The 13389-nt window shown below is 56.1% G+C and overlaps 1 protein-coding gene across 1 annotated transcript in view; it reads right to left on the bottom strand.

The window, feature by feature from the left end:
* Positions 1-214: 214 nt before the first annotated feature.
* STX1A (syntaxin 1A) overlaps positions 215-13389 on the bottom strand; it is a 46958-nt gene continuing 33783 nt past the window's right edge. Inside the window, exons 4-10 of the mRNA XM_015646859.3 lie at positions 13154-13228; positions 11037-11110; positions 9640-9748; positions 6033-6106; positions 5659-5796; positions 3976-4086; positions 215-3344 (exon numbers count right to left, since the gene is read on the bottom strand). Of these exons, the coding sequence (XP_015502345.1) occupies positions 3267-3344; positions 3976-4086; positions 5659-5796; positions 6033-6106; positions 9640-9748; positions 11037-11110; positions 13154-13228 (659 nt within the window). The 3' untranslated portion in view covers positions 215-3266. The remainder of the gene's footprint in view (positions 3345-3975; positions 4087-5658; positions 5797-6032; positions 6107-9639; positions 9749-11036; positions 11111-13153; positions 13229-13389) is intronic.

Here is a 13389-nt window from a genome sequence, read left to right as displayed (position 1 = left end):
GGTACCTCGTGCCCTGGCAGCTTCCCCTCTGCCTGCAGAGGATCCACACTGTCAAGGTGTAGATCCATGAGGACAAAGTTGCTCCTGGCACAGGGGTTATTCCAGTTACTCCTGTTGGTGCTTGGCACCAAGCCCATCCTGTTTGCTTCAGTCTTTCCAGGGTGCTGGGGCTGACTCCCCTTCCCTTGAAACAATGAGAGGTGCCACCCAGAGCTTTACAGTTACAAATGTTTATTCTACATAAAAATTCCACAAAATGGGAAGCTGTTTTGCACCCAAAGCCTTGGGAGAAGAAAGGAATGCTAGCAGGGAGGGAAAGAGGGAAGGAGAAGAGAGGCAACATACAGTGTCATCCAGCCCAGTGAGACAGAGCAAGCCAGGGTCAAGATCCACATAGAAAACAAGGACACTTAGCTCACAGTACAGCAACAGTAGAACTCCACGGGGGGCTCGGAAAGCCTTCAAGTACATTAATTACAAAAAAAAAAAAACCAATCCCCAGTTCGAGTGCAAGCTGTGCGTGCCCCACACTGCTCATGGAATACTGCATCAACACGCTCCCGGCGTGGGGAGGGCGGGTGGCACTTGGAACAGAGGTGGTGGAACCCAAAGGACAAGCGGGTGCAGGTTGGGGGGCTGGAAAGAAAAGGTGAAACGTCTTCCCAAAGCACAACCACACTTGGTGATTTGGTCTGTACATGCAACGACAGGTAGGTGAAAAGGAATTCAATGGGGCTTCCCGTAGTGCAGGGGTAATTATTGCACCAAAACACCCTCCCCTCACAGCGAGGACAGTGTGAGCCTGCCTGTGGGGCAGCTGTTCCTCATCTCCCTTGCTTCGGAGCCCAGCGCTGCTGCTGCCCACAGGATCCACCCAGCAAAGTGCCAGTGGCCCTGACTGGCCCTGTCTGACTCGTGCTGCTGTGGGGGCTGCTGGCAGTGGTGGTGCCAACAAGGAGCAAGGGCCAAGAATTCCCCCCAGTGCAGTTCCTGGCCTTGTGCCTTGACAGGGTGCCACAGCCCTGATGTCAGGTGAGCTTGTGCCACTAAAGCCGCTGCCTGGAAGAAAAAGAAGTCACCTTGTGCTAGCAGTGGGCATGGCTGCAGGGCAGGAGCATGGCTGCAGGGCAGGAGCCTGGCAGGAGGGTTTTCCTGCCTGCCCAGTGTTATTGCTTCCTGGAGGGGCCCTGGGGCTCTTGCTGGCCTGGCAGAGCAAGCGTGGATGGCAGTGGCAGGGAGCTGCTGAGGGACAGAAGCATGGCTACTCCCTTTTCCTGCAGCCAGACGTGTCCCCCTGGAGCAGAGACCCTGCCCTTGCCTGCCTCCCACCTCTGCCTGCACGGTCCTGGTGCCCCAAGCCCTTCAGTGCACACAGGCTGCAGTGCTGGAGCTCACATGGTTCGGTGTGGGACTGTGAAAGAAGGGGGCTCTGCTCTGGGGTGTTCCCGTGGCTGCACCCTGAGGGGCTGGGGCTTGGGCTGGGCAGTGTGGGGAACCAGGCTGGACCCACTTCCCAAGGGCAGCTGCATGCAACAAGGGGCTGTGGGGGGGACCTCGGGTAACAGTGGCAGAGGAGCTGCTGCTGGGCAGGGCTGGCCCTGGGGGAGGCAGCACTCTGGGGCTGCAGCCACTGCCTTTCCCCTGCACCCAGGGGCACCACACAAGGCCAGTGCCTGAGCCACAGCACCTGCCCTGGTGCTGGTGGGAGCTGGGAGGTGATGCTGCCTGAGGCTGGAATACTGGCTGCCATCCAGGGTCCCTTTTCTGCTACCAGCACCTGCCAGCCAGCCCCTGTCCCAGTGTGGCAGCGAGCCCAGCCTACCTTGGGACTCCTCTCTGGTGCTCTGGCATCAGCACAGGCCAGCCAGAGCCCTGGGGTCTCCAGAGGAAGGTGAGGGCAGAGACCTGTCCCTAGCCTGAGGGAAACAGGCAGTGACTCCCCTGAGCTGCCAATGGGCTTGGGCCCCACAGCAGCTGCATCTGTGTTGTGGGCACAGCACAGGACCCCCAGGTTGTCCCACAGCACCCCTCTGAGAGCAGGTGCCTCACTGGATGGCTGGGCAGAAGGGCAGGTGCCAGGAGCAGCAGGATGCCAGGAGGTGGCAAACAGGCAGTCAGGCACTGGCCTGTTCACAACCAGACTGGGTACAGGAGGAGGAGGAGGAAGGCTCCTCTTCCTCACCTGCAGGGGGCTGGATGCAGCAAGGGCTGCTCCTGGGACCACAACAGGAGAAAGCCCAGCTGCTTCTAACCCCCGGCCACGGGTGTGAAAAAGCAAGGCTGGAGCAGCCCTGCTTGCAGGTGGGTGCTGCCAGGGGCTGTGGACATCAGCAACAGCCCCAAACCCCGGTGGGCAGAGTCCCAGCCTGTGGGCAACAGGAGCCAGGACCACCGTGTGCCAGGGCTGAGAGCACTGCAATGAGGGTGTGGTGCAGCATGAGCAGCAAATTCACTGGCCTCAGACTATCCATGCCATCCTGCCCAGTCAGGCCAGCACCCAGGAGCAGCACTAGCCCTCATGTGCCCTATTCCTGTCTCCAGGCAACCCTGATGGCCCCAGGCAGCAGCCCCTTATTCCACAGTGCTCCATCAGGCACCCACCAGCTGCAGTGGCACATCCAGCCTTTGGCACCCTGCTGGGGTGAGGGCTCATGGAGGGAGGGGACAGCCCTGCCACCGGAGGAGTGGCAGGGATGGAGCCCCAGAGCCAGACACAGTCACTGGCCAGGCAGGGCTGGGCAGAGCGCACCCCTGGGGAAGGGCCCCGAAGAGAAGCAGCCCGAGGGAAGGTGTTTGCAAGCACAGATGCGGCTGACAGACATGAGAGTTGGAGGTGATGGGCAAGCTGGGGAGGTTGACTGGGCACCGTACTCCCAAGGACCCCTAACACCCACCATCGGTCCCTCCTCCTCAGCTGTCACTAACACCGCCCATCACAGGATGAGCAGCAGTGCCCAAAGTCACTTGTGTCTCCCTCCTGGTCCCAGCCAGCCACCCAGCCTGGAGCAGTGATGAGAGCTCGGGTTTCCCCCCCAGGGTCCCCCTTGCGCCCATCACCATCGCTTGCCCCCCGCCTGCGCCCCGGGGCTGGAGCTCCCTCCACACAGACGCACCGCACCGCACACACAGCGTCACAAACAACCATGCATTAGAAACTGAAATGCTGCTGGGAGGCTCCGGGGCTGCGTGGGTTGCTCCGGTGTGGCTGCAGCCCCATGGCACGCGCGGCTCCATCCATCGCACACAAACAGTCCTGTGGGGTGAGTCTAGCCGAAAATGCCGCCAAAGGTGGAGGCGATGACGATGCCCAGGATCACACAGCAGATTATGATCATGATCTTCTTCTGCTCAGGTGTCCCAGTGGAGGCAGGGAGAGAGGGGAGAGGGGATGGTGAGTGTTGGGGCAGGATGGACCCAGGAGTTCAGAACAGCATTTCCTCCCGTTCCCCTTGCCCATGGTGGGCTCTGAGCAGCAGCTTGGGAGCCAGAAGGGCTCTGGCAGTCCTGGGCAGGGAGGGACACCCCTGCTCCTGCCCCAGGCTGACAGAGCTGAGCTGGTGGCCTTCAGGTCCCCAAGCTGATACAGGACTAGGTGTTGGGAGCAGGACAGCTGGCACGGTGCTCAGAGTCTGAGCTGAACCATGGCCTTTCCCTATATTTGTTTGCAAGGGATGTGGCTCTCACAGCATGCCTGGTCCAGGGGTGGCCTTGTCCCTTTTCCTCCCCCCAAGCAGCACCCCTGCCCTATGGCTCAGTGTCAGCTTTCACAGTCTGTGCTGGGAGCTCTGCCTCAGCTGTGCAAGCCTGGGGACCTGGGCTGCTCCCAGGGGCGTGGGGTAATGCAGGCCCCAGGCACCTGCAAAGCTGTGCCAGGCTGCCTGGGGCAGGCAAGGTGCCAGCCGGGCCCTGTGCCTGGGAGGGAGGTGTCAGCAGTGCAGGCAGGGGCAGATGGGCCCAGCCAGGGCCGTGACTCACCCGTCTGGCTTTGCTCTGGTACTTCACCGCTTTTTTGGTGTCGGACACAGCCCGCTCCACATAGTCCACCGAGTGCTCCACGTTGTACTCAATGCGGTCAATCATTTCTCCCTGCAGGAGGAGGACACAGCCCACGCGCCCACGCGCACGCAGACGTGAGCTCCTTCCTGCTCTGCTGCTCCCTGGCTCCGGGTGGATGCTGCCCTGCCCAGCAGCCCTGCATGGAGAGAAGCACCATCAGCTGCCTGTGGGCACTGGGAGTTTCCTGGGCTGTTCTCACTGCATGTCCCATCCCAGAGGATCTCTCTGCACATCCCAGCAGGGAAACAAGCAAGGGGGAGGGATAAGGGAGTTCCCAGCCCGGTCCTGGCGCTGACCTGTCCCATATCTCAGGTGACACCAAAGCCACAACAGGACCTACACCAGCACCACACACATGCTGCTGAAACAGCTGGCAGGGAGCAAGGACAGCACCAGTAGCACCATGAGGGCTGCTCACAAAACCATGCACGTGCAGGGACCAGGGACCACTGCTCTGATCCGCACTGAAGGTGGGAGGGTCCGGAGCAAGGCCAGACCCCTGCCCTGCTCTGAGCCTGCTGCAGGGATAGGCTGGGAGAGGGGGCTCCTGTGGGTGTGGGGAGTCAGGTTGGGGTGAGCTCCTCCAGCCTCGTTCACCTCCTTTGGCCCCATCCTGACTGGGTAGGGAAACAGCCATGTCCTGCAGCAGCTGGACAGAGGTGGCAGGAGTGGGAGGTTTGAAGCCCTGTGTCCTCCTGCATGGCATGGAGGGAATTGAGGCCACAGAGCCACAGGCTCACAGCCAGCAACTCTGCAATGCCCGTTTCTCAACCTAATGCTGGAGAGCACAGGGAGGACAAACCTTGGGGCCCAGGGGTGCTGAGCACTGAGCCCCACCAACTGCTCCCTGTCTTGAGTAAAACTGCTGCTGCTTCTTCCTTACCTGTGCCATGCCTGGGGCAGAGCAGAGCTGCCAGCCCTGCTGCCTGCCCAGCACCCCTCTATCTTCAGTGCCAGCAGCTTCTCACCCACAGGACAATGGTGCTGGCATTCCCCACATCGCCCCTTGAAGACAGGACAGGCCACCAACCCCACCGTGCCCTGGTGACCCTTGCTGTCCTGCCCAGCCCAGCGGCACACGAGCAGCAGCCATGCAGGAGCAGCCATGCAGAGCAGAGCATGCAGCACCACGGGGCTCAGCCCGTGGGCCTTTACCTGCCACCGACGTCTCCTCGGGCCATGGCAGCATGGCGGGCAAGAAGGGGGGTCAGCAAAGACACAGGAGCACGTGCCTGGCTGAAGGGACTGGTGCCATGGCTGGAGCACAGCCGAGGGGGCACCCTGAGCTCACCCACCTGGGCCTGGTGCTCCAGGGAAGATGAAGAAACCTCCCCCTGCATGGCAGCCACCCACTGCCCTCCTTCTGAGCCCCTCACTGAACCTCCCACCCCACACACACAGCAGCCCAGCTCTGGGGTGCCAGGCAGGTGGCTCCAGCCCTGGGGAGCCCAGCTCCACCCCTGGGGAGCCATGATGTGGTTCTTCCTCTCAGCACCCACCCATGCAGGGGAGCACTGCTCCTCAGTCTCCCCACCCACCACAGGGAGCCCCATCGCCCTCCAACCCCTCCAGGGGAGCCCCTGGGCTGCACCATTTCCCCACCTGGCTCTCCACCAGCATGGCCATGTCCATGAACATGTCGTGCAGCTCTCGGATGCTGTTCTCCAGTTTGATGATCTCACTGTGCCGTGTCTCAATCTCATTCAGTGCCTGCTTGGTGATGTTTGAATCCATGATGATCTGCAGAGAAAAATCAGGCCTGAGCACCATGCTCAGACCCAGCTCCAATGCTGGGACTGGGGGCACCAAGAGAGGGATGAGCAGGAGCTGCAGAGCCCCTCCAACCACCCCCAGGCAGGTAGCTTGCAGCAGGATACCAGCATTCAGACTGCTCTAACAGCATCCTCAGGCCAGAGCTGAGCCCCTGTCCCCCCTCCTCCCTGGGCTGTGCTCACTGCTCCTGTGGCAGGGCTTACCCCAGAGGAGAAGATGGCCGGGTTGCCGCTCTCCAGCATGTCCTCCAGCTCCTCGCTGGTGGTGGTCCTGCCAGCTGCAACCACACAACACAGGTCAGCCAAGAGCCCCCTGTCCCCAACACAGGTCCCACAGGGCTCTGCTGGCTCCGTGGTATTTTTCCCAGGAGTGGAACACAGCAAAGCTTTCAGCCCCAAGAGCCTACAGAGCAGTTTGAGGGGCTGCCCTCTGACAGCCTGGCTATGACACCTCTCATTTTAAGCTGCCACTGGGAGCTCTGGCAAAGATGAAGCTACTGAGGAGACTTCCCACCTCAAGGCACAGTCCTTGGCCCTGTAATGCCCAGCTGGACAGAGTGAACATCCCCATGGACCAGCTCCCAGGGGATGGGGCAGGAGCTGTTAGGTGTTAGGGTGTGGGGGAAACTCCCAGGGAAGCTTCTGGTGCCACAGCTCAGTCCCAGAGCTCAGCTGACACTGGATGCCAGTTAGTCCAATTCTGCATGCAGATGGTCTATAAATAGGGAAGGTAGCTCAGGGTTGAAGGAGTCCAATGTGCCATGGCCAGATAAGGGCTCAGCTGGGCTCTCCAGGCTGGCAGCATCCCCTGGGCTGGCAGCATCCCTCAGGCTGCACCAGCACCTGCACAGCCACAGCTGGGGCTCACGCCGGACATGCTGAGGACAAGGCACCTTTCCAAGGCTGGGATCCTCTGCCTGGAGCTGACTTTTAAGCTCTTATTAGACATAAATCCATGCAATTCATGGAGAGATGGATAATGCTGTCCTGTTCACCTGTGTGTGAGGTAACAGGTAGGAGTGACTGGCACACTTGGCTGTCACCCAGCTCAGCCAGGTCTGACACTGCCCATGCTGGTGTCAGGATGAGAAGGATTCAGCTACAAAACCATGCCCAGCATATCACAAAGTGCCACCCACCTCCTTGTCCCTCAGCATCTGCACTCAAGATAAATCCCAGGTCATTCCTGAGACCAAAGTGCCACAGGAATCCTAAATAAACTCTGGAGTGGCCCAGATGAGCTGCCAGGGCCAGAGCAGCCCCCAGACTCTCTTGGCTCAGGGTGGGATACAACCACAGCTCATTGTTCTGCACAGCAGTTCACTGGTCTGGCACAGCAGGGCCAGATGAAATCTCTAGTGCCCTTGGATACAGAAGATACTTTACCTTTGTCTCCTTGGTTTTGCACATAACAAAACTGTCCCTAAAACCAAGCAGCATCTGTGCAGCACCTCCATAACTTCAGCTGCACACCCACCATGGTGAGCAGCTCCTCCAAGCTCCAAATCCAACTTCTCTGGGAGCAAAACCTAAATACACTTCATCTCCTCAGAGATCTCCTGGGTGGGCAGCGTGATGCTGATGGTTACTGAGGCACAAGCTCTGGCACACACAGACACAGCAGTGCCTACACAAGGACAAGGGAACAGATCCTGAGAGGCTGTGGGGTGCCCCAGGGGGTGGCTACAGCCCGGGGCACTGACTCTACATCACCAACTCTGCCACTGTCCTACTTGCAGAGCCAGATGTGGTGAGGATGGAGAAACTCACTGGGTGCTGGAGAGCCTGCCCAGAGCAGCTGAGAAGTTCCTGCTGTCATACTCTGAAAACCTGAGTGATTCACTGGCTTTGCTGTCAGAGCTCCCAGCACTTTCTATCTTTGGACTCCTCAGCAGAAAACAAGAGCTGAGGGTGTTGTGGAGATCTGTGCAGGCACCACATCCCAGCTGAGCTGTTCCAAGGAGCCTGTGCAGGAGCCCCTGGAGCAGCTGGGGCTGAAGGCACTGGCTGGGACAGCCCAGGCCAAGCAGAGCCCCTGTCCAGGCAGCACTGCAGGTAAAACATCTGTAAGCTGCTCCTTTTGATCAGTCTTTTTGCCAGGAAATATTTTCCACTGTCCTGATGGGGGAATCCAGCCTTGGCAAAGGGCTGTGCTCTGTCCCTCCCCAGCACAGCCCCATCCCACCCCTGCAGCTCTTGTGTAGCAATGAGAAATGCACTCATCTGCCACACTCCTCCACACCTCCATCCTGAAGGGAACTAGAGTCCCTTGCTATCAGGAGCTGGGACACCTCCCCTACACCACACATTGCTCCATGGAGACTCCTGAGCCCTTTCCCTGCACCCATCAGGCTCTGTCAGGCACTGACAACCTGGCAGGATGGACACAGCAGACACAAGAAGAACAACAGATCTTCAGAACTTAAGCAGAGCCCTCCCAAAATCCAGTAGGAAAACAAGAGGAAGGTTTCCTTCAGGTCTGCTTCCAACCAAGGACATGGCTGAGTCCTTCCAAATCTCCTCCCTCAGAGGGAGGCACAGGGATACCTTAAATTCCTGTTCACATGACAAGCCACTCCTCAGCTGTCAACTGCAGGGTGATGTTGGCTGATGGATGAGTCAGGCACTGGAGCAGTGACACATCCTGCTTTACAGCAAACTGGCAAGCTCTTGTTGAGCCTCGTGTCAGTCAGCCTTCCCATCCAGCCCTGATAGTATCAGACATCACAAAGACTAACCTGAACAAAGGTTAAGGCTTGCACAGCTGTGTCTCCTTCCAGCCCTCCACAGAAATTCCCACACCCCACAGCACCCAGATTCCCAGACCAATGAAGCACATTCACACAGGTGACCATCAAGGACACCAGACTGACTCACAGATCTCCTGCCATTATTCACACTAAGTTGCTGGAGGAAAGAAAAACATCCATTTGGTTGTTAGGAAAGAAAAAAAGGACTAAGTTCAGAGCCTTCCAATCTGAGCACAAACCCCAGAACAGAACATGTCTCACAGATTATTTGCAAAAATCTCCTTTAATCTCTGCATGTCCTGACTTTCCCCTTATTTCCCTAATTACACATTTCTTCTTTGCTGGGAGATAATCCCATTTCTCCAAACTATCCAGGTACCACTGACTGCACAGAAGAACCATAAGGAAAGTGTTTTTATAGACAGGCAGGACTGGACTTCTCCTAAGTGATGGGCTCTGGATGACTCAGAGCTCTTAGTGCCACAGTAGTGTCACCTGGGTGAGGTGTCACCAGCCTCAGAGGTGTCACCTGAGGTCCACCTTTGGCCACAACATAATGGCTGCTAAGAGCCATCAGGTCCTGGGCCCTGAGAGGTGCCTGGGGCAGCACTGAGGCTCCTGCTCTTCCTGTGCCAGGGAGACCATCAGGAGCAGGGAGTGCTCCCATCTCAAGAATTCCCTTCTCTGTTTTAATGTTTAGCTCAGTTCATCCCTGAAGAAGATCACCCTGAGGAAGGACAAGTACACGCAGGAGTCAGGAATTCCCATGAGCTTCTTTGAATTAAAAGTGGGCTACGAACACAGAATAAACTCCTCTCCTTGTGATCCCTGTGCTATCTCTGCAGCCTTTTGGGATGGACTTTGCAGGATGCACTTTGCCACTGAACCTCAGTGTACCAGCCCATGTCCATCTCCCACAGAAGCCGTGTCCCAGTCACTCCCACAGGCTCCTGTGCATCCCAGGTTTTCCAGGGAAGCTCTGCCTGGCTGTGGGAGCAGCTCTGATCCATTGTGAGCCAGTGCAGGATGCACAGCTGTGTTCCCACTCCAGGTTTACTCACTGATCTCCAGCTGCCTCTGGATCCTGCCCTTGCAGCGCTCCCGGTAGTCAGTCTGCGTGGCGTTGTACTCGGACATCACCTCCACGAACTTGCGGGACAGTGTGGAGTGCTGAGAGGGAAGAGAAGGAGAGAGGGAGCTGAGGGTTCCATGAGAGGGAACCCCCACTGGCACAACCTCAGGCTGTTTCTTCTTGTCCTGTCCCTGTTCCCCAGGAGCTGAGCCTGACTCCCCCAGCTGCCCCCTCCTGTCAGGGAGCTGAAGAAAGTGAGAATGTCCCCCCTGAACCTCCTTTTCTCCAGAGCTCCCCCAGCTCCCTCTGATCAGACTTGTGCTCCAGCCCCTTCTCCTGCTCCATTCCTGTTTCTGGAGAGTCTCTGCACAGCGAGGGAACGGGAATGTCAGACATGGCTGGAAGCAGCAGCACTCAGGGGGGTTGGTGCAGGTGTTTTTACACCTGGAGCAGCCCCAGCCAGCACTGCCCCACCTCCAGCACACAACACTGGAGACATCTCCAGGGCACGCCTGCACTGGCTCTGCAGCTATTCTGAGCCAGCAACAGCAGAGTATTTATGGAGAGCCTCAGCTCTTCTTCTCCCTCCTCCACCACCAACCTCACACGAACGCCCCTGGCAGCTCCAGCTCCATCCTCTGCTCGAGAGGTGCTGGCCCAGAGCAAGGTCAGAACAGCTCCCAAGCATCTCAGCTCAAAACCCAGCAACAATGTGACGTGCCATCCAGTCGACTCCTCTGCTGTTCCAAAACTGTTTTTTCCTAAAATCCACTTCATTCTCATTCAGCTGAAAACTATCAACATATGTTGATCTGGAGCCAAATATAGCCTGGGTGCTGAGTGACACCCTTCCTGCTCACTAGCACACCATGCTACACCTCTTTTGCTTAAGAAGTTATTTAACTCAGTGTTTATTTTCTCAGATTGTTATTCTATGTTCCCATGGGCATCCCACACGTCTACAATATGCATTTGATTTTTGAAAAACACGGAGTTTTGCGCAAAATCGGCTGGAAAAAGGCATTTTAAATGGCTTTCAGACATGAAATAAACCTACCTGAATATTCACAGCAAATAAAAAGCATATCAAAATGTACCTTGTGATTGAACTGATTAAACAGAAAATATTAACTCAAGTTAGAAAAAGGATTAAAGGCAGCTCTGCAGTGATGCAAGGACAGATTCTAGGCTGGAGCAATGGTTGTTTCCCACCGGGTACACTCTCACCAAAGCATCACCAGGAGGTAAAAATTACACACTGGCTGGGCAGGAGGACAGCTTCATGCAGAGAAATCCATAGCCAAGCACAGGCCTCCTCTCCCAGCACTTCCTGGGATCCCTCAGCTTCCCACTTTCCCCGTCCTGGTGCCACAGGCAGAGGCTCACCTGAGTTTTCCTTATCCGCAGGTCAGCCGATGACCTGTTCAGTCCTTCCTCTTGTTCAATACTCTGCTCAATGCCTGGTCAGGGCAGAAGGACACATTGGAGAAAAACCACAGGATCATTAAGGCTGTAAAAGACCTCCAAGATCATCAAATCCAACCTTTGACCCATTACCTCAAGCCTGTTAAGCCACACTGCCACATGTACTCATTTTTTGAACACTTCCAGGGATGGTGACTCCACCACTTTGCCAGAGCACCTGTTCCAGTGCTTAACCAAAGGAAAGAGATTGTTTGGCAAAGGGACTGAGAGAGACTGGATGGAGGAGCAGCTGGTACTGGGCTGTTCCCAAATCCTGACTCCACCATTTAGCCTGGCAGCAAAGCCCTGTTTCAGGACTGCAAAGCACCTGGTGCCTGGCCACTGGCTGTGATTTGGGGCTGAAAGGGCAGCACTGTCACACCCAGGCTGGTGAGCCAGGATTTCCACATTAAATCAATGTGATGCTTAGGTCTGATTGCCAGTATTCAAACAGATTGGAGAGCTGTTTCCACCAGAGAGGCAGGAGGAGGAAATCCAGAGCTGAAGTGTCTCTGCAAAACACCAAACTTCAAGACTCCTCCAGGGAACCCAAAAATAGCAGCTCCTCCAGCTGTCTGGACTGGCACAGGGAGTACCCACCAGGCTGGAATGAGTGCCCTGCACTGTGCTGAGCATCCATGTAGCAGCACAGGGACCTGCCCCTCTAATTATGAAGATAATTGACATGAAGCCCTCACTGCCCAAAGCCTGTGAATTGTGGCAGGGACCCTCGTGTCCCACTGTGCTTTGGGCAGGGAGAGGTCCCAGGGGTGCAGGGCAGGACAATGCAATCCTGCCCTATCCCTGGGAGTGTCCAAGGCCAGGTTAGACAACCTGGTGCAGTGGAAGGTGTCCCTGCCCATGGCAGGGAGTGAAATGAGATTACCTTTAAGGCCTCTTCCAACTCAAATCATTCCAGGATTCTATAAAACCTGCTCCTCAAGGCCAGCTCAGGATACACTAATTCAAAGACTTAATTTCAGGGACTTATAAAACTTGGGAGAAAGCTCCCATCAGCAGGCAGGCCAGTGTGCAGAGACATCTCCATGTGAACCCCCTGGTGTGAGCTGGTGGCATCCCCAGAGTCTGGCTGAAGACCCCATTCCCAACACTGATGTCCCACAGCTCTAAGAGCCAAGCTGTCCCCAGAAACTTTCATTCTGCAGCAGGGGCTCCCCATTCCCTGGAGCTGCCCCTTCACCCTCCAGCACAGCCCAGCTGAAATGTATCAATATTTCACCAGTACCTCTTGTCACAAACCACTCCCCATTCCCAAGGAATGGCAATGGCAAACACTGGGCATCTCTGATAATTTGTAAATTTACATTTTCCCAAGAAGCTAGCAATTAGAATTATCCATTGCATGAGTAATGTCTGGCCTGAAGAAGACAGTTTGTTGTCAGCAGATGTTGTTTTTGATCAGTCTTGACTGTTTTCTGTCATTGATCATGCTGGCCATGAGATGATTTGGGACAAAGCACAAGGACTAGTCATCTGCTGCTCCAGGTAAATATGATACCAGAGAGGCTTTTCTGGAAGCAGGAAACAGGAGCCTGTCCTGCAATCCTTAAGGCTTTCAAAGCCCCTTACAAAACACTGAACAAAACACTTATGGAAAAGGATTTTTGTTTCTTTTAAGGCCAAATCCTATCATCAAGGATCCCAGTGTGTCCAGGGCCATAGGAATGGATCACCATTTGAGATGGCCCCTGGCTCTAGCTGAGATCATTGAAGATCACATCCTGCACATCCAGCAGCACCTCTACACCCACCCTTTCAGAACCTTTGGCCATGCTGGGGGTTTGCCCAGCTTCCAACCCCTGCCAGGACTCACTCAGAGCCCACCAGCTGCTCGTGGCCCCATTCCCTCAATCCCATTCTGGGAACAGGGCACGAGGGGGAAAATTCACAAAGAGTAAATAAAAGCATCTGGAGGGTACAGCAGAGAGGGAAGGTGATGCTCATCCCTGGGACATTTCCAGCCAGGACAAGAGAACTCCAGGAAGAGCCCCACAGCTCCATCACAGGACAACACTCACTCTTTAGCTTGGAGCGCACTTTGTTCGCCGTCTTCTTTATGTCAGACATCAGCTCTTCCAGCTCCTCTTTCGTTTCTGGGGAGAGAGGAAAGAGCAAACATGGATGTGCTGCAAACACCACTAAAATCTGCTGCCCTGCAGAGTTTAGAAACCAGAGCTGTGAGCACTTCAAGCCCCTAACTGGAAGGATTTCCAACCCCTGACTTAAAACACTTCCATCCCCACTCTTGCCCCTA

Source organism: Parus major, chromosome 19 (assembly GCF_001522545.3).
Source record: "Parus major isolate Abel chromosome 19, Parus_major1.1, whole genome shotgun sequence".
Taxonomy (NCBI): domain Eukaryota; kingdom Metazoa; phylum Chordata; class Aves; order Passeriformes; family Paridae; genus Parus; species Parus major.
The sequence above is the reverse complement of the archived record's forward strand: the minus strand, read 5'-3'. Positions and strand labels throughout refer to the sequence as shown.